This window comes from Xenopus laevis, chromosome 9_10S (genome assembly GCF_017654675.1).
Source record: "Xenopus laevis strain J_2021 chromosome 9_10S, Xenopus_laevis_v10.1, whole genome shotgun sequence".
NCBI classification, from domain to species: domain Eukaryota; kingdom Metazoa; phylum Chordata; class Amphibia; order Anura; family Pipidae; genus Xenopus; species Xenopus laevis.
This window is the reverse complement of record NC_054388.1, coordinates 46,032,584-46,052,642: the sequence shown is the minus strand read 5'-3', so window position 1 is coordinate 46,052,642 and position 20,059 is coordinate 46,032,584. Positions and strand designations below refer to the sequence as shown.

The following is a 20,059-nucleotide window of genomic DNA, read 5'->3' as shown; positions in this document are numbered from 1 at the left end:
CTCCTGCCTACTCCCTCTCTCTCCTCTCCTCAGTCGTTCTCTCCCACCTCCCACAGTTTTTGATGTCTGACAACAGTCTTTGAAGATTTCCGACTACAGAGCAGTTCCTGATAGGCTGGTTGTAGTACAGAGGGAACAAGCAGGGTTCCACAGAGTGTAACCAACTGCTAGAGCTAAAGGCAAAGGCTGCTGGGCAGGATGCCTCTCCGTGAAGCCATCGCTCTGACTGATAAATATCCAGCCCAGGCACATTACTGCAGCTCTAACACTCAGCCGTGCAACTGGCTGCTCTCCGCTAACCCATGGCTCTCCCTTCCTCTCCCTGCTCTCTGTAGAGAACACACCGGCTGCCCAGAGAGATGACGCCTGTGGAACCAGCGGAGTTTGCGGCTGAGCTTATCGTTCGGCTGGAGAAAGTGAAGGAGAAGCAGGAGGAGAAGGACAGCGTGGAAGAGCAGAACATCACAGAGGTAATTATATGCCCTGGCACTAGAGGGGGCAGCTGTGCAAGGAACCATTCAATAGCAATGGCCTAGTGGCTTGTGTGTATGTATGCAATATAGTGTAGTGTAGCATTCCTTTGCCACCTCACCCCCTTTAAACTGATCACATTCTGTTTGGCTAATTAGCAATTCATTCAGATGCATAATATTTGGATATAAGGGAACAAGTGAAGTCTGTGGCAATCACCCAAACGAACTGCTAAATATCCAGTCAGGATGTCCACTTTTGGGCAGAGGTGACAAGCACATCTGTGTATAATAAGTACATGGAGTGTATGTGTGACGGGTAGTGTATACACGTGTGTGCAGGTAGGTAGATAGGTTGGTGGGTACAGATATGTGTGTATATAAATACATGTGCCACTATGTTGCGGTATGCAGTACAGAGAATGGCACAGGGTATGGATTTTGGGGACTTCCTGAGGGAAATGCTAAAGGGACCATCTATCTGTTACTGGAGAAATCTGGGCCAGCTCCCCAAATCCCTTCCACAAAGACATGTGTTTCCTATATGTGTGTCCCACAGCTGACATAAAAGCAACTAATACTGGCACTGGTTAAGGATTTGGTCTGTCTCCCCCCACAGGAGGAGGAGGAGGAGGAGGAAGACTACAAGACTCCTAAGTGCATTCAACCTATGGTCCCCGCACACCAGCCTCTGCCCTCACTGTCATTGAGTTTAAGTAACGAAGACGCTCAAGCCATTCTCGATGACCACTTGTCCAGGGTTTTGAAGACTCCGGGATGCCAGTCTCCAGGGATGGACAGACACAGTCTATGCCCCCATTCTCCAGACCGACCCTGCCCTTTATGGCCCACCCTGCAGCCAGTATCACCCTGTGCTCTTCTTGCCAAGGGCTTTGTCACAAAGCAAACCACAAAGCATGTGCACCACCACTACATCCACCACCACACGGCACCCAAGTCCAAGGCAGAGATTGAGGCTGAAGCTGCGCGGAGAGTACAGTGTATCTGCAGCAGCTCCTCCCAGTACTGCTGCTACCTGCCAACTAAAACTCATTCCAAGAGCCTCGACTACTCCCTGCTACCTCTAGAGCATGCTGGGTAAGAAGGGGACCCTGACTGTGCCCTATGTGGGGCATTGATAGCTCTTGCAAATAGTATATACACATGTACAATGGGCTGTGCTACATGTGTGTCCTCAGAGCTCTCAGTAAGAGGGTGACAAATCCTGAGCATCAGCACAGCAGTAGTTGTTAGTATAATTGCTGGTTTAGTAGGACAAGTCTGTAGTGCCAGATGGTGACCACAGAGTAAGTTGGTGGCAGTAGGGGCAAGTAACACTAAATATCAGTGATGTCCAACTTGTAGCCTATCAGCTGTTGTTTCAATACAACATACTGCACCCCAATGACAACTGAAAAAGATCAGGGGTATTTCCCTTTAAGCTAATAGTGATGCTGAGTTTGTGGCTGTGGGTGACATTGTGTGCTCATTTCTTTTTGATTCAGTGCTCGCTGTGGCTCCATATCCAGGAAGTGCTGCAAAATGACTGACTGTCCTGGTGACGGCCCTGTAGATGGTGCCACACTTATATACCAATTGCCGGGTGAAGAATTTACAGCAAACAACTGGCAGCAGGTTGTAGGGTGTGAAAAAGAAAGACAAAGCAGACACAAAGCTCACAGGTAGGATGAACACTTATCAAATTGTGGATGTAACTTCATGCTCTGAGACTGTATTCCATCCTCGTCCCCTGAGTGCTTGCACATAAGATTATTGAACCTCTGGGTAATTTGGGGCTGTATGCATCATTTGATGGGCCTACAGTTCTTTTGTCTTAAAATATAATATTTCTCCCAGCATCATTGGGCGCTTCATTCTCTTAAGATTTATAATGACATTCCTGCAGGTAACATCGCCCTCTACAGGTGTGTATGGGGGCTGCACATGACTGCTTGGAGTTAATGCCTTTCTTGTCTTTATCTCCACAGTCTGCAGCACATCAAGAAAACCCCTTCTAGCGAACCTCATTCCTCATCTGCAGAGCATACCATCCGCCATCATACTTGCAACGGTCACCCACGAAACCTACAGCCTTCCCAGCTTTCTCCCCAGGAACAGGCAGTACCCCCTGTGCCCCCTCCCAGTACACTGGCCCAGCTTGAGGAGGCCTGCCGCAGACTTAATGAAGTGTCCAAGCCGCAAAAACAGAGGTAGGTTCTTACTGTTGTTGCAAGTGTGCGGGAGGCTAGAAGTACCAGGGGAGCCTGTGATGATTGTGCTGGAACAGAGGCTCCCTGATCCCTTTTCATTTAAAGGGCATATTTAACTCTGCAGCTATTGCTGTACTGCAATTCTCACATACCAGTGACAGACAGAAGTTCTTTCTTAGTAGTAGAACCACAAGTTGCAGATCAAGTTAATAGACTTCTCCGGGCTCATTCAAACGCTGTTTGTGCCTTTACTCTGAGCTCAAAAATTGTTCCAACATTAAAATCACTTGCAGTACCACTTCCCACCTGTGATGCTGAGAGGAACGTGTTTTTCATTAGCAGTAACAGGACAGCGCCCTCTGCTGCAGGAAGGAATTTTTTCAGCAGGCCCGGTAAAAACGATGGTTGATCCCAATGTTACTAATAAGGAAAAAAGATAAATATATAGGAAGGCCGGTATTTTTTTTTTTCAGAAAAGGTGGCAACCCTAGCTGCAATGGAAAGAAATTATATTGAAAAACCAGAAAGCTTTGATCAAAAAGTGAACTTCTAAGGCCCCCCTCTGTATGCTGGGGAAGGGGTTGGGCCTGTTGTTTCTAATCACCTGAGTCTGTGGCGCATAGAACAAGGCTCAATACAGAGCGTCTCTAGCAAGGACACCAGTGCTGCTGTCAGTTCTATATTCTGCAGCCCAAACAAACCTGACACCCACTTCAAAGGCTTCTGCACTCATCTCTTTTTAGCCTCTCTCCCCTCCTCCCAACTCTCAGGCTGAGCGAGGAGCCCCGCTGCTCCATAACCTGCTGCTACCAAACTTTCTGCACTTGAAAGCTCAGCTGGAACCCCCTCTAAATCTTTTGTGTGATTGCCCCCCCCCAGCCGCTCTGCAACTTATTTGTTTTGCTCATTTGCATTTCCCAGGCAGACACTGGGCACAAACGGAATTCTATTCACTTGCCCATCACTCATGTCTCTGCTTGTGTACCATGCCGATATGGGGAGGACTGGCGCTGCCATACAGAAAAACACCAGGGACACAAGCTAAAGGGAAATATGGATATTTGTTCAGTAGCAACTTAACCCTCATCTCCAATATTTGTGTTTGTGTGCGTCTGCCCACCCAATGAATGCTCTGATTATGTGTTGCCCCCTATTGTATTGATTGGGTTCAATCTTTTGCAGATGTTCTGTTACTGGGCAGCAGAGAATCCACCCTGTCAACAGCCAGTTGGCACCTTCACCCAATACCACTGCCGCCCCAGTGTCTGACGAGTAAGTGATATATGTGCTGACTATCAGAGCTTGAGATCTAAAGTATTATTCCATTGCATATACAATGTGTGCCACCCAACAGACCCCTAACATTTAGGGTCAGAGACCCCAGCAACTAGAGAGCAACTTTAGGGATGATTATTATTATTGCATCACAAATCTCATATTTATCTTACAGTCATTGGTTGCTAGGGGGACTGGGACCTTAGCAACCAGATAACACTTACAAGTTAAAATTCTGCTAAATAATTCCAAATAAATACAGAAAACGACACTAGTTGCAAACTGTCCCCCCAATCTAATTATTTGCATGGTGCCTGGGGGTACCCCCAAGATATTTAAAGACCCAATTCTCCCCATGAGACTTTGTACTCTAGTCTGTGTTTTTGATGAACCATACAGGCCTAAGTGACACCCCAATACCATGGTTTCTTTCTCTCCTTTATCCCCACCAGACACAAGGAGCCAAAGAGGCTGCAGGCTCCCCATTCTCCCACTGAGCTCATGGTCACTTATTTCTTTTGCGAAGATAAAATCCCATATCGGTGGACGCTGAAATCCCGCAACCTAACCTTGGGGCACTTCAAGGAGCAGCTGAGCAAGAAAGGAAACTATAGGTACGGGGCCCACAAGTATTCCCGTTTAAGGAATCTCGCCAACCCTGTGAGTCTGACACGCCGGCCACGGCTCTGTCTTGTTTGTGTGTCGGGGATCCACTTTGTGTTGTTAGCTCCCTCATTGCGCTGTTAGTGTGAGGGAGGGGGGACACCGCCCTGTGCAAAATCTCCTATATTTGTAATGAAAACATGGAACTGCCCCTCCAGTCATTGCATGCAATCTTCTCTCTAATTCTCTCTATTCACATTCACTACACTTTGTTTGCTCCACTTTGCCTCATTCTCTGGGTCTGGGGAAGAGATGAGCATTTTAGGATATAGACAGAAACAGTGTCTCTTCTTTATTAGCAGCAAGTTGAATCTGCTTAATTCTCTATAATGCTTATTTAAAATCTGGTTATTAAAGGGATTCTTTTGTGATTTTTATGGTGTAGTTATTATTACTAAATTACAATTACACTGTTTACACAGCAAATAATTCACTCTAGCGTGTAAAATTTCATTCTTAACCCAACAAGAGTATTTTTTTTAGTTGTAATATATATTCAGAAAGAGCTAGTGCTGCACTGTGGAAATGCTTTCTGGCAGGCAATTGTTTCTCCTACTCAATGTTACTGAATGTGTCACAGTGGGACCTGGATTTTACTATTGAGTGCTGTTTTTATATCTACCAGGCAGCTGTTATCTTTTTACCTTCCCATTGTTCTGTTGTTAGGCTGCTGGGGGGAAAGGGAGGGGGTGATATCACTCCAACTTGCAGTACAAAAGTAAAGAGTGACTGAAGTTTATCAGAACACAATCACATGACTGGGGGCACCTTGGAAACTGTCAATATGTCTAGCACCATACCAAATTTCAAAATTAAATATAAAAAAAATAATGCTCTTTTGATAAACAGATTTCAGTGCAGAAGTTTGCTGGAGCAGCACTAATAACTGATCACTTTAAGTGACTCATGGGATTCACATGATGTAGGAAAGTCATTGGCCAGTGGAGTTGCCGCTTCCTTGTTATTACTGTCCAGAGTGATACAGCTGGTGAGCGACGCACCTCACTATGTCCCATGTTCTTCATGTAGGTATTACTTTAAGAAGACCAGCCAGGAATTTGAGTGCGGGGCAGTGTTCGAGGAAATCTGGGAAGATGACGCCATGTTGCCCACCTGCGAAGGGCGAGTACTTGGAAAAGTGGAGCGATTTGACTGAGCCTCTGTGCATTTCCATGCAATATACATTCCAAGTTCGACCTGGATAGGGACTCTGTCAACTTGGCACATTAAACACTCTATGCACTTATTTACACCGCCATTTGCACGGCTGGTATCGAATGTGCCCTCCAGGGCCCTGGAATCCACCATGAAGATACTATGAGCTTCCATGAGGTGAGAGTTTTGTGGGCTGGAGTCACTGCAGAATGTGCGCACGACCCCCAGCTCCTATGCAGTAAACATGTCGGTCAGAGAGAACTTGCCTTTTGTTATTTTCCTATTTATTGAACATTTCGGCCGCTGTTTGGCCTTTGCTGCTGCATTCGCGATAATTGAAATTTGTAAAAACAAAAGGCTCAATCGCATTTTATTGTGCCATTCTTCAATTATTTTCGGGGGCCAAACCTCATTATCACGTGATTACATAAGGACCACCCCTTTTATGACATCACAAGGGACCATGCAAATAAGCAGACTTCAAAACACGAGTCCCCATTTAGAAGAAAAAAGTTCAAACAATAAAATGTAAATGTTCATCCAGCTGAGTGTTAGTTCACACATCCAGACTAGTGGTTACATGCAAGTGTCCATGCAGTACAAAATAGTTGCAACAAGATACTGCTCAGAACGAGCCTATCCAGGGTCCCAAGTCATGATGTGTACCTTAAACTACAGCATTTAATACATATCTACAGCTCCTGTAACATTACTTACATATAGTTGCAGTGACACAGTTACATATAGTGTCGTGGAACACTTCAGTTATTCCATAGGAAAGACAAAACACTGCCAATACCAAAGGTAATGCATTTTATAATGGTTCAATGCTCCACGCTTCATCAATACCATTGGGATATAGGATATAATATAGGCTATATCTAAAGGCTTAAACCAGAGGGCTTGTCTTTTTTTCACTGCTGTCTATTACCACCTCCAGCACCTGCACAACTACATCCTCCATATTTTATGCTGCTTCTACAATCCCTGCCCATTACTCCAAGAGCACTTGCTACAATGGTGGTTGTTGCCCTTTAATTTATTTGCATATTTGGGGGCCTTTATAACATGCCTGATAAAAGCTGCCGACTCATAATTGGCTATAACTCAATAAACTGCCAACTTGGTCTGAATGGGCGGAGTCGCTGCTTTTATTTACCTGTGTATGTTGGTCACCTGATCGCTGAAATCCGGCAGCCGTCTTGATTTTCAACTAAAAGCTACAATAATCCCTGAGAAACAGTATGTAATAAATCAGAAACAAGGTTTACTCTGACATCATTATACCGTCTCCTTTATGGCTTGCTTCCCTCAGCTTACTGTGAACTGCAGCTCCCAGTATTCTTAGCTGAAGATACAGGGAATTGTAATTTGCAGCTGCCTATGGGCGTGGGCTATTGATTTATCAGCTTAGAAATAATATTCTGTTATTATTCTATTGTATATTGTATGTAACATTCCTTGTACAGTATATCTGTAAAAAGTGTAATATATGTATCTGATATTCTAATGACACGGCTTAGTGTTAAATGAATGAAATCCTTGTGCCTCTATGGTGAGAATTCACTGTATGTCACCCTGTGTAGGGTCTAAAGCTTCCCTTGATTTAAGGGGTTAATGGATCTTTTCTGCCTTTAATGTTTCGTACTTCTGACTCGATCGGCCTCTTGTCCAAGTTATACTGTAAATGATGCATTATATACAGAGTTACCCTATAAAGAACAGATCACATGGTACAGTAATTATTGTAATTAAGAGATGTAGCATTTATTAAAAGGTTTATATTTTTCAAATTAATATTGTTTCTCCGTTCTGTTATTTTGCTTAAGAAATATTGGATATAGTTCCAGGGGTACCCAGGGCAAAAATAAGCACTCACCCCAAATCTCACCCTAACTGGTCTTTGGGCTGGGCCCCTTAGCTCATAACAAGGTTACAGATATATAGAAACATTGGGGTAACAGTCACCCTGCTTTAGTTCCAGGGGTACCCAGGGCACAAATAAGCACTCACCCCAAATCTCACCCTAACTGGCCTTCAGACTGGGCCCCCTTAGCTCATAACAAAGTTACAGATATATAGAAACATTGGGGTAACAGTCACCCTGCTATAGTTCCAGGGGTACCCAGGGCACAAAGAAGCACTCACCCCAAATCTCACCCTAACTGGCCTTCAGGATCCTCAAGGGGCAGGCCACAGTTTGAAAACCAATCAGAGCTAACCAATGTTATTAATAACTAGGTCGAACACCCGAATCCTTTGTGAAAGATTCGGCCGAATACTGAACCGAATCCTAATTTGCATATGCTAATTGTGGGTGGGAAGGGGAAAACATGTATTACAAAAAGTCACGTGATTTCCCTCCCCACCCCTAATTTGCATATGCAAATTCGGTTTCGGTTCGGCCGGGCAGAAGGATTCAGCCAAATACGAATCCAGCTGAAAAACGGCGAATCCTGAACCAAATCCTGGATTCGGTGCATCCCTATTAATAACCTTGCTGTATGAGAAGTGTAACTCCTACCTAACAAGCTGGGTATGCTCGCTTCAGGAAATGCACAGGTAGGTGGGAGACTATAAAACTTTATACCAGGAATCTGTCACAAACTAACTTCATTTCAGCCATAAGAGACAGTTACAAGATTCCCTTTCCAGCTCCCATAGGCACATTTAATACATCATCATCAATTGCTGAGCAACATTTTCTGGATATGAATGGTCCTTGCAAATACTGATCTAAAGGACACCTACCTGCACATTCCTCAACCTTAGATACCCCAGGTTTCAACAGAAAACAAAAGGCCTGCAGGTATTGACCCAACTGATGGGGCAAAATTGGGAAACAACAGATGACAATAACAATAGAATACGAGTATTATAGGACAATAGTTGGAAGGAACCACCAAAGACAGGTACCTGCAACCCCATCAGACAGTATAGCTTCTAGTTTCAACAACCCATTCAGTACAACTGACTCTGGCTTGTAGCACACATACTTTCTCCAAATAAGGCAGATTTCACGAGGGACCTAGTCTATATTCTGGAAGAACGACAATCCTGGGGCACACAAAGGAAAGCTTTGGCCATTGTGGCCAAAGACAGCAAATCTAACCACTGGTAGGAACAATTCAAATATTAAGACTATTAAAGTTAGTGTTGTTTTCTCACCAGCAGTTCTACTTTGCTTTGATAGGTAGGCCAACATGAGTGGCCCTTGCAATCAGAAATATGCCAGTAGATGGAAAATCTGGACATTAACACCATGGCCTTGTACAACAAGACATTCCACACATGGTGCTATAAAAGGGGAGGTGATTAGGAGCCATGCCACACACAGGACATGGTAAAGGTCTTAACAGAGGCTTCAGGAAAGATCTGAGTTCTACCATGTGGAGTTCTCTGCTCTGTCAATGTTCTATTACAAGAACTGGGCAGCCTATCATCAGGGAGTCCTCAAACCATCTTATATAGATTCCACACCCTTTTAAGACCTTAATGTATGACTCAAAACTCTACAGGATCCACCAGTAAGTAAAAGCAGTGCACATAAAGGTGTCAGAAATAGATGCCTTGTCAAAGAAACCTGGCTGGTAATTCACCAGGATAAGTTAGTGATGAGAATGGTTCTTATCCAAAGTAGAATCTCCCTTTCACCTGAACCAGGACATAGTGGTACCATTATTAACATTATTATTATTAACATGTATTTATCCCCCTGCTCTAAACCTGCCACGACAAGGAGAAGGCTCTGCACAAACTAGATGTAGTTTGACCAATTATGGTATCTCCTCCACCAACTGGCTTTCTACAGGTGGCCCAACTCCCTTTTAGTTAGGTACAGTATGGGCTGTAAATTGGGATCTACCAGTAGACCTTTAGGTGTTGATCAGTAGATCTCAAGTCACTGTCAACAAACAGGTTGTCTACATCACCCTCCTGTTTCATGCTTTTCATTCAGATATTGTAAGGAACGTACCTGGTGGTCTAGTGGGGGGACGGCAGGGACGCCCGCCGCAACGAGCAGCTTCTTTTAGGCCGCAGGCGCCGGCGTCTTAAGGCGCGCGCGGCGCGCTCTTGTGTAATTTAAAGGCACAGGCGCGCTGACGTAGTGACGTCAGCGCGCAATGGCGCGTAATTCAAACGCTATTTAAAGCCCATTAGGGCTGTGGGACCTTGCCCGTGATAGGTTCATACCTGGTGCTTTTGAGCTTTTGCTATTTTGTATCTTGAACTTGTTTGATTCCTGTTGTGACCCTTACCTGGCTTTTGACTATTCTCAACTCTGGATCCTGACCCTCGCCTGTATACCAACTACTCCTTCTGCTGAATCCCTTCTGATTGTCTTCCTGGTTTGACCCTCGCCTGCCTGATAACGTTTATTCTCTGCCTGCCTCGACCCGGCCTGATTTGACTACTCTTTTACTTAACGCCTTGTACTACGGTCTTCTGTCCAAAGACTTTGCTTTGCAGTCGTGCCCCTCTGCCTATCCAGAACCCTCATCTTGCACCTCTCGTTTAAGTCCAGGTGGCATCCAAGTAAGCCGAGGGCTCCTCCCGAGGCCCAAAGGCGGTCACACTACTGGTGAAGCACGAGCCGAGACCAGGGTGCCTGGTGTTTGTTCTGGTGTTGGGTGCCGAACGTGACAGATATCTATTATGTTAAGGTTACATAAGAAATAGTTCTTTGTTAAATATAATAATATACATTTTCCCATAAATCAGTATTTAAGTAATATTTTCCATGGAACAGAATGCTAACAATGCTTTTATGGATGTACATCATAATGGGACCACATCACTAAAAGTGATTAGCAAAGTAAAGAGTTTAGCAGACCAACATGGAACAAATCATCCATGGTCCCTATTCTGTTTAATGGCTACAAACCATTGTATAGTTCTACAGCCTTGGGATTTGCAACAGCAGGAGACTTTGGATGTCCGCTAAAGTCTGCACTGCACTTTGTTCTTCTTGGCTCCTTCACACTGTGGTTATACACTCAAAGTCAGTATATTGTGTCCCATGTATGTCCCACTGGTGCTCCTTCCTCACACCATCTATTCCAATAAGTACCATCAACGTGGGGGGCAAAATGCAGGATTACTGGTAATGTTTATTGCAATCCACACGACATATTTCGGGCATCAAGTGTGTACTGAGAGTACAATGCAAAGCTTTAAATAACCACCCAGGGGTGTACTCCCCCGCCTCCACCCGCCACATGAGTTAACGAATGTTAATTAGATATTTGTAAAGTCCATCTCTGGAGTAGAAAATTTCTATTACAAGTATCCTTCAGTTACCAGCAGTTTCTATATACAGTCCAAACATAGTGTACATTCCAATGTGCTCCTGAAAATTTTCAAAAAAGTGTTTCTGTAAAAGAATTTTTATATATATAAAAAACACATGAACATTTTTTAGTTTACTTATGGGCCTACTTAGACTGGACACATGATGCTCAACATGATTATAACGCGAGCTATCCCTGTTTACTATTATTCTTGTCTCACTCTCCAATCCTAGCTCCTCTTTTTTTAAATGTTTTTTTACCTTCACTATTGCTACCTATCCTGGAACTGGGGGAAGAAGGTGATATCAATGCCATATGAAGGGAAGGAGGAGTTCTTTCCTGCTCTCACTTTAGTGGCAAGTGGCTGGAATTTTATTGGTGACTGATGGTGATGTGGTCTGGGCATGCAGAACCCAAGTATTTGTCTGTCAAGACTGAAAGGATGATATATTGATATTCCCTAAATGTTACTACCCTCTTAGCATCCATGCCTGATTTCTAGCTTTGGCTCCAAATTGAACCCCCATATTGATGTCATCAATATAATCTCGTCTATGCTGGATTTTGTGATGCTACACATCCTATGCAGAATATACTGTATATCGTTGCCACCTTTTCCCCTGTTTGGAAACCGGACAGGAGTCAGCCTGATGATGTTGGTATGATGTCAGTGGGTGGGGCAAAGGCATTTTGGGTGGATTGATTATATGAGCATTGGCCAATATCGTAGTAGTTAGTGATTGGTGGATGAGGTAAAGCCTAAGGGGCAGTGTTTTGGCAAGGTTTTCAAACTCTGAAACCCGGACACCCAGTTTTGAACTGAACTGCCCACGTGAAAAATCGGACAGATGGCAACCATATTGGTATAGGAGGCCAGAACCCTTTCGTTATTACTGCAGTGTGCCACGACTGCTTATATATTTTCTTTCCGCCAGTAGAACCAATAGCCAAAACGGTCTCCTGGGCTTCATTGCGAGGCATTGCTATAGAATACAACGAAAAGCAGAGTTGCTTCAGCTTTCCCCCTGAACAGACCCCCAACGTCAGGATCCTCTCCTTCAATTCCTTCTCCTTTGCTTTGTGTCCATTGATTTCTGAGTAAAGTCAAGACTTTCTGTGCCGATTTTCTAAGCAGATCAGTAAAACCTTCACTTTGCGCCAAAGGGAGCCAACGTCATGCCGAGTTCACACAAGCGAGCGTTGAATCTGCGAGTTAAGGAAGCCGCAGGATCAGGAGCTTCTGAAAGAACTTTCCAAATCAATAGATTCATTTAGTTTGTCTCTGTTTTTTTTTTTTTAATTTCCTGCAAATCGACTCTTTTCGACGCACATGGGGGGGGCTTATTATTCAAACTTATTTCAATATTTTTAATTGAGTTTGATAAAGTTGGCTGGTAATGGGTCAGGAAACGGACACAACTGTTCCCGGAGAAGAAAGGAGGGTTTTGAAGTTTGGGCATCAAAGGGCCGAGAGTTAAAGTGAAGTTGCATATTATTGTGCAGCTATTAAAATGAATCACACTGAGCTGCAGATTTCTTCCTGGAAAGATAAATGTTCCAGAGGCAGCTTGAGACTGTTCCCTCGTCCTCCATTCCTCGCATCGTTATCAGTCTGGTGAAACCCACCTACCTGTGCTCGGCCGTCTCTTGCACACAAGAAGTCTCTTCAAGTGCCTGACAGCCTGTTGTTTAACTGGAGATGAAAGTCTCTTTCAATCCACTGAACGAGCGGCAAATGTTCTGCACTTCATTTATAACGAGCCCGATGGAGCCTTCATTAACCAACACCCCCATAGTCACACTTTTATACACTACTATTCACAGGCAGGCAAATATGGGGTAGCTCAGGGACCCAAAGTGAGGAGCTAATGTGCCCATAGCTCACACTCTAATCCTAAAACCAAATATAACATCCTGTTCCAGCTGATTTTAATGTGATGCAAACACTGTTGATTGCCCAAGGACCTCTCAAACTAACAGATATAGCTAGGAAAATGTGGCAAAGCTCAGTGATGATTCTTTACATTGTAAGGACAGAGTAGGAGCTCCTCCACCTATAAGGCTATGGACACACAGGCTGTTGTCAGCGGCTGTTTTCAGTCTGTGTAATTGAGCTGACCTCTAAGCAAGACTGAGGAACAGAAAGTACGGTAGAGCAGGGTGGACACAGTAGGACAAGATGGAGACAGTACAGCAAGAGGGTAACAGGTGGCCATAGATGTAACAATTACTATCTTTCCTGGATATGATATTTTCAAGAAAGATTGTTTGTTTCAATAAACACGTGTAAAGCTGAATCATCAGATATACAGGTAGAAACAATATAACTCTACCTGTAGCTGATGATTCAGCACTAACAATGGCTGATGTTCAGACGCCTTCATAGGCTCCCGATCAAAATTTTCCACCTGGGCCGATTGATGAGCCGACCAATATCCTAAGTCTTCTGCTGATATCGGCCGGCTTGTCTCCTGCCATACACGCACCGAATATCGTCACATGACTGGAGGCAGCTGGGAAACTGACAATATGTCAGATTTCAAAACTGAAAATAAAAAAAATCTGTTTGCTCTTTTGAGAATTGGATTTCAGCGCAGAAGTCTGCTGGAGTAGCACTATTAATTGATGTGTTTTGAAAAAAACAGGTTTTCCCATGACAGTATCCCTTTAAGGGAATGGCGTCTCTCACCCATATGCATCAATAAAAATAATACAAAGATGAAATTTTCCTGTTACAGTTCAGTGTCAGTGCCATGAAGTGGTTAATCATGTAGTGCTTTAGAAATAATTAGGTCTTACCATGTGAAGAATCTGTTCCCTCATTTGCGCCCCCTCTCCATTCTCGGCTCTGATCCGTTTTATGTGGCCCTTAATTTAAAGCAAAGAAATCCATTTTTTCTCATCTCTAGTCTCTCATCTCTCGTGCAGCCTCGAACGTCTGTGCCACATCAAACACAAGTTTACAAGCAATAAAACAAGGGGAGAGGGACAGATCCTTCACTCGGCGATGCATTGTCCCAGAGTCTTTGATCAACTCGCGCCGCTAAATGAATATTATCAAATAGCTCTTTAGATTTCTTTCCCTTTATTTCTTTCTATTTTATTGGGTTCCTAGCGATAACCTTTATTAATCCTCATCTAAAATTACATCCCAGCTTATAGGAGAGCTTTGATGCTCATGGTGCACATTGCACCCAGATTCAGCTCTTCTGAGCAATGTGCAACATGAAAGATTTGTGCCTCCTTCTGCCTTTTGTTTCCATGGATTTTTGCTCCTTTGTAATTAGCATTTACTATTCATGGGCCTGTTGTGCTGGGACCCACATTCTGCCTGTGATGTGGTTCCTAAACTCTTTTAATTTATATGATTTTTTTTTGTACAGGCACAGCCTTGTCATCTACTAATTGTACAATATTAATGGTGCATAAGTTATCATTAGTGCTGCCAATTTGCTCTTGTTATCCGTTCTCCCACAATCCCTTCCCAAAGTATACTGACTCCACTGCTACTATAGGCACCATTTCATCCCTACTATACCTGCTATCCCACAGTCACGATCCCTTCCCAGAGACTATTATCCCCACTGTAACTATAGGCACCATTTCTCCCTCCTATACCTGCTATCCCTCAGCCACAGTCTCTTCCCAGAGGCTATCATCCCTACTGCTACTATAGGCACCATCTCTCCCTCCTATACCTGCTATCCCACAGTCCCTTCCCAAAGATTATTATCCCACTGTTACTATAGGCACTATCTCTCCCTACTATACCTGCCATCCCACAGTCCCTTCCCAGAGACTATTATCCCACTGTTACTATAGGCACCATCTCTCCCTACTATCCCTGCTATCCCACAGCCACTGTCCCTTCCCAGAGACTATTACCCCACTGCTACTATAGGCACCATATCTCCCTACTATACCTGCTATCCCACAGCCACATTCCCTTCCCAGAGACTATTATCCGACTGCTACTATAGACACCATCTTTCCCTACTATACCTGCTATCCCACAGTCACAGCCCTTCCCAGAGACTATTATCCCACTGCTACTATAGACACCATCTCTCCCTACTACACCTACTATACCACAGCCACAGTCTCTTCCCAGAGGCTATTATCCCTACTGCTACTATAGGCACCATGTTATCCCTACTATACTGATTATCCAACAGCCACAGTCCCTTCCCAGAAGTACAGTACACATTCTATCTCCATTTAGAGGTGAGTGTTGAAGTAGAGACAAATCCATGTATTTGATCACATAGAAATTACATCACAATATCTTGTATCCAATCATCGCTGTTGGTTTTGTGTACAAACCCATTATGTTTAGATTCTCTGCTGCTCTGCCCCCCCCCCCCCTTAGACTTCAGACACAAAAGTTTTCAAATTAGAGCTGGAGAATAAAAATGGGAGATGGGGGCGATATATAAATAATATGCATTTTTCCTCAGATAGAGATAAGGAAAGTGTCCTCTCGGTCAGCCGCTCCCAGCAGGATCTGTTGATGAATAGAATTTTCTTTCTTTATAGAACAGAACCCGGCTCTGAAACGACAGAGGGAAATCAGTAACATATGGGCTGTGGATCTGAGAGATGCGGCAGAAGGAAGAAAGGCAGCGGGAGTTTCAGATGTCTTTGTGTTCCCCGCCGGTAGAATAATTTCATGTATACGTCTTCCTACTGTTTCTAGCGAGGGTCACAATTCCCTGCCTCATTCTGCTTGAGTGTCATCCCTTATTCATGCAAATTGCAGATCACTCCGTCGGCCCTCGCTGATTCTATTTGGCACTGGGACCCAGTAGCAAAGGCCATCCAGGCTGCATAATAATTGTATACAGTGTATATATATATATATATTTTTTGTTTTTTGTTTTATATATATATATATATATATATATATATATATATATATATATATATATATATATATATATATATATATATATATATATATATATATATATATATATATATATATATATAAAACAAAAAAGTCCAGGCAACTTTGTGCATGAAACAAAAAGATTTTTACCAAACTGGCAAGTAATATGAAATGTTTCGATGCTCCCGCTTCTTTCTCAAGCATTAGTAATTACAATGACATCATATACTATTTAAAGGCATAGGTAATGTTTACACCCAACTCATTAGTATACAAATTAGTTCAAATTAAGATACAAATTGGTTCACATTAGAATACAACATAATGTTTGATCCATATCCATTGATACTCAACTTTAAATGGTATATATTCACTATAAGGTTACATAAACCTAAGCAAAACAGAAAAGCGCATAAATGATCAAACCTCTATAGTCAAAAAGACAATAGTGTAGTAAGGGATGTGCATCATATCAGTCTGAAACCCAACTTCTACCCCTCCTTGATCAATCGAATCATACTAAATAACTCGTACAAAATAAAGGCATACAGATCGTACCCTCTATTGAGTCCCTTCGGGTACATTGTCTGAAATGTGTGTATCCAAAACTTTTCCCTCTTTTGGAGTTGTAAGAGCCTGTTGCCCCTCCGTTGTGGAATCTAAAGGAGGCAGCGGAATGTTGTGCTGACTTAAAATGTGCTGGTACCGGCAACTTCACTACTTCCTTCCTTGTGGTAGATTTATGTTGACTAATTCTATTTCAAATGGGTTGTATGGTTTCTCCAATGTACGCAATGTACTTCTTCCCTGAGTACGGGTGTGTAAATGTATCAGTACATACAGTATAACACTTGAGCATTGGCCACAAGGGTACATGCCATTTTTTAAAGGTGCCAAGGCCCTCTGTGAACTACTACACATAGTACCTACAACCTATCTCCCACGTTTATAGGAAAGAAGTGGGGGTTCCTGGAAATGTCCAGGTAAGCTTTCCGTAACAGAGGCCAATGTTTGTCTATAATATGATGAATTTTATGTGTACATGGATGATACAGTGTACCCGAAGGGACTCAATAGAGAGTACCATCTGTATGCCTTTATCTAGTATAAGTTATTTAATATGAGTTCTTTAGTATGATTTGTAAAAGGACTTTCCTTCTCCTATAAGTTTATTCAATGTACCTCAATTAATCAATCATTGCTGTATCAAAAATCACAAAATTGTTTCTAACATCCTAATGTCTCAATTGTACCCTAACCTTTAGTTTGTAAACTCTCATGTGTAGGGCCCTCTAATCCCACTGTATTCTGTAACCCTTGTTTGTTATTCACCATTTATACCCTGTTTCTTATAACTAAGGTAAAGTACTGCGTATCTTGTCAGCACAATATAAATAAATGATGATGATGAGTGCAAATGTGCGGATTGATGCTGGCTCGCATGCAAGAACTACTGCTCATGCGAATGCGCAAATCGCAGCAAACGTGAATGGACAAATAGAGAGGGGACCGGAGTAGGGGTAGGAGGCATAGAAGGTACGTGCCTGGCGCCCCCCAGCTTTGCGCCCTAGGCAAGTGCCTACTCTGCCTACCCCTAGCTCCGGCCCTGCAGGAACCTGCTTTACTTCCTGCCTAACTTCTAATATCCTCATATTTTACAACTGGGGGTACTTTATTTATTATAATACACAAGTTTCAGTGAGTCATGTGACAGAAATGACTTCACTACTCACCGTTTATAACTGATGACATCAGAACTCACCGTTTATATGGATATAATTTACAAGATATTCATGGCTTTTGTTTATTATGTGTGTATTATGGTGTGGGCACACAATAGGCTCTTTACTGGCCCTCATACAGTAAACAGTATGGCAGCTTCTACCCTAGAGAAGAAATGGTCTGAACAGATACAGGTATATTTAAAGGAACATGTGAGAAACATGCTAGTTACTCTGCACTATTTCTCAATATTCCCAGGTAAGTACCCATCATGTCGGTCACTGCAGGGGGGACAGTTCTTGGAGAAAACACCTGTCTATTAAAGGAGACTAGAATCAAGAATACTTTAATATCTGCTTGGAGGTGGGGGGTCCAGGGCAGGATGAGGGGGCTCTGTTTATTGAATTCTCCTCTCTGAGAATTTAGGTCAGGTTGTTTCTTAGGAAACTTGTCTTGCGGGGAGTTGTGACTGTGGGAATGCCACTGTACTTTGCTGTTTGTGCTGAAGTTGCAGACATGCACTGGCTCTGTACAGGGAAGGGGATGAAATGAATCTTATTTAAGTGCCAGGCCTCTGCGGGTGGTGGGAGTAACTGTGGTGCAAAGTGAAATGATTGATATGAGTTTGAGATGTCGCACGGTTGGGTTTTCAGACTCGGTGACAAATAAAGGATTATAGTCCCCACGCTGTACCCGTCTCCCCCGTCTTCTGCACACATCAAAAGCAAAGGGGTGTATTAACATTTTTAATAAGTGCCTAGTCTCTGGCCCACCTCTCCTACTATGGGCCACAGATTGCGGCTCAGATAAATAGGTTTGCCGCTCAGATCTCCTCTTCCCTCTCCTTCCTGCGGATTTTACTGGGGCCCCTAAACTAAGTGGAAATTGCAGCAAAACACAAAATGCTTCATCCCCCCCCTGTAAATGGTGCATTCCCCCAAGCACCTCATTATTTACTGGCATCCTTGGGGTTCCTATGTAAGAGTTAGTTTTTAAAAGCAAAAACCTACCCTACAGGTAGGTAGTGTGCTTAGTTCCACTTAGAGCATAATATTAAACTATGGATTATTGTGTGCCTAGAATATTCCTTGTCTATATATTTCTATTTAAACATATGGAAGTGAGGTTTTATAGTGTTTCCCTTAGACAGTACAGTAGGAGGATACAGCTTATTGTGTGCCCAAAGGTTCTATTCTTCCTGCACAGTGGCACCATCTGCCAAGCTGGTTATAGACACAAACTACAGGCTGCAGAACAGTAATCAGTATGGCAGCTACTGTAAACATTGCTGATATCTCCTTCCAAGATGGAAAGTTAAGACATTTATAGTTGCTGAAAGAGGAATCATTTGCTGTTGCATTTCTTTTTTCCTGCTGCACTTTAAGGCAGAGAGGAGTCAGTGTTCTGGGAATTATCTGAACCCTGTATATCTGTTAGCAGGAGTTGCTCTCGCAAAATCCCCACTAAAGCACTCAGATAAGCTCCAGCCATATCTTTCATATGATATCATCTGACACTAAGACTAAGCTCTGTGGAGCAGTAGGAATTTATATATATAGGGAGATGAGTATAGGTGGCCATAGACACACAGATAATATAGTACAAAACTAATTTTCGTACGATATTCGGTGCATGTATGGTGGATAGAAGACTTGGATATCGGTCGGCTCGTCGATCGGGCTGGAGAGAAAATTTTGATTGGGTGCCTTTGAAGGCACCCAAACTTCGGCCATTGTTAGTACTGAATTGTCAGATACAGGTAGAATTCTATTGTTTCTACCTTTTATATCTAACGATTCAGCTCTACAAGTGTGTGTTGAAAGGAACAATCTTTCTTGGGAAGATCTTTTCCAAGAAAGATCGTTATTGTTACGTCTATGGCCACCTTAGGGCAAAATTGAGACAGTAGGACTAGATGGAGATGAGAGTAGCGCAAGATGGGGACAATAGGACAAGATGGAGATGAGAGTAGGGCAAGATGGGGATAGTAGGACAAGATGGATATGAGAGTAGGGCAAGATGGGGGCAGTAGGACAAGATGGAGATAGTAGGCCAAGATGGAGATGTGACTAGAGCAAGACGGAGATGAGACTAGGGCAAGATGGAGATGAGACTAGGGCAAGATGGAGATGAGACTAGGGCAAGATGGCGATGAGACTAGGGCTAAATGGATACAGAAGGGCAAAATGAAGATGAAAGTAGGGCAAGATAGAGATGGTAGGACAAGATGGAGATGAGATTAGGGCAAGATGGAGACACTAGGGCAAGATTAAGATAAGCTTAGGGCAAGATGGAGACACTAGGGCAAGATGGAGTGAGAGTAAGGCAAGATGGAGACAGTAGGGAAAGATGGAGATGAGAGTAGGACAAGATGGACACAGTAGG

At 43.2% G+C, this 20,059-nt stretch overlaps 1 protein-coding gene across 5 annotated transcripts in view; it reads left to right on the top strand.

Annotated features, from left to right (window-relative positions):
• Positions 1–7,570, top strand: part of LOC108702158 (axin-2) — a 31,658-nt gene extending 24,088 nt beyond the window's left edge. For 4 of the 5 annotated variants that reach the window (XM_041578054.1, XM_041578056.1, XM_018237661.2 and 1 more), the window contains 7 exons: positions 336–470; positions 1,090–1,568; positions 1,976–2,152; positions 2,459–2,680; positions 3,863–3,952; positions 4,408–4,569; positions 5,648–7,570. In XM_041578054.1, the coding sequence (XP_041433988.1) occupies positions 336–470; positions 1,090–1,568; positions 1,976–2,152; positions 2,459–2,680; positions 3,863–3,952; positions 4,408–4,569; positions 5,648–5,774 (1,392 nt within the window). In that variant the 3' untranslated portion in view covers positions 5,775–7,570. Of the gene's footprint in view, positions 1–335; positions 471–1,089; positions 1,569–1,975; positions 2,153–2,458; positions 2,681–3,862; positions 3,953–4,407; positions 4,616–5,647 lie in introns of all 5 variants that reach the window. The other variant, XM_041578055.1, reaches the window with a different exon arrangement.
• The last annotated feature ends 12,489 nt before the right edge of the window (positions 7,571–20,059 follow it).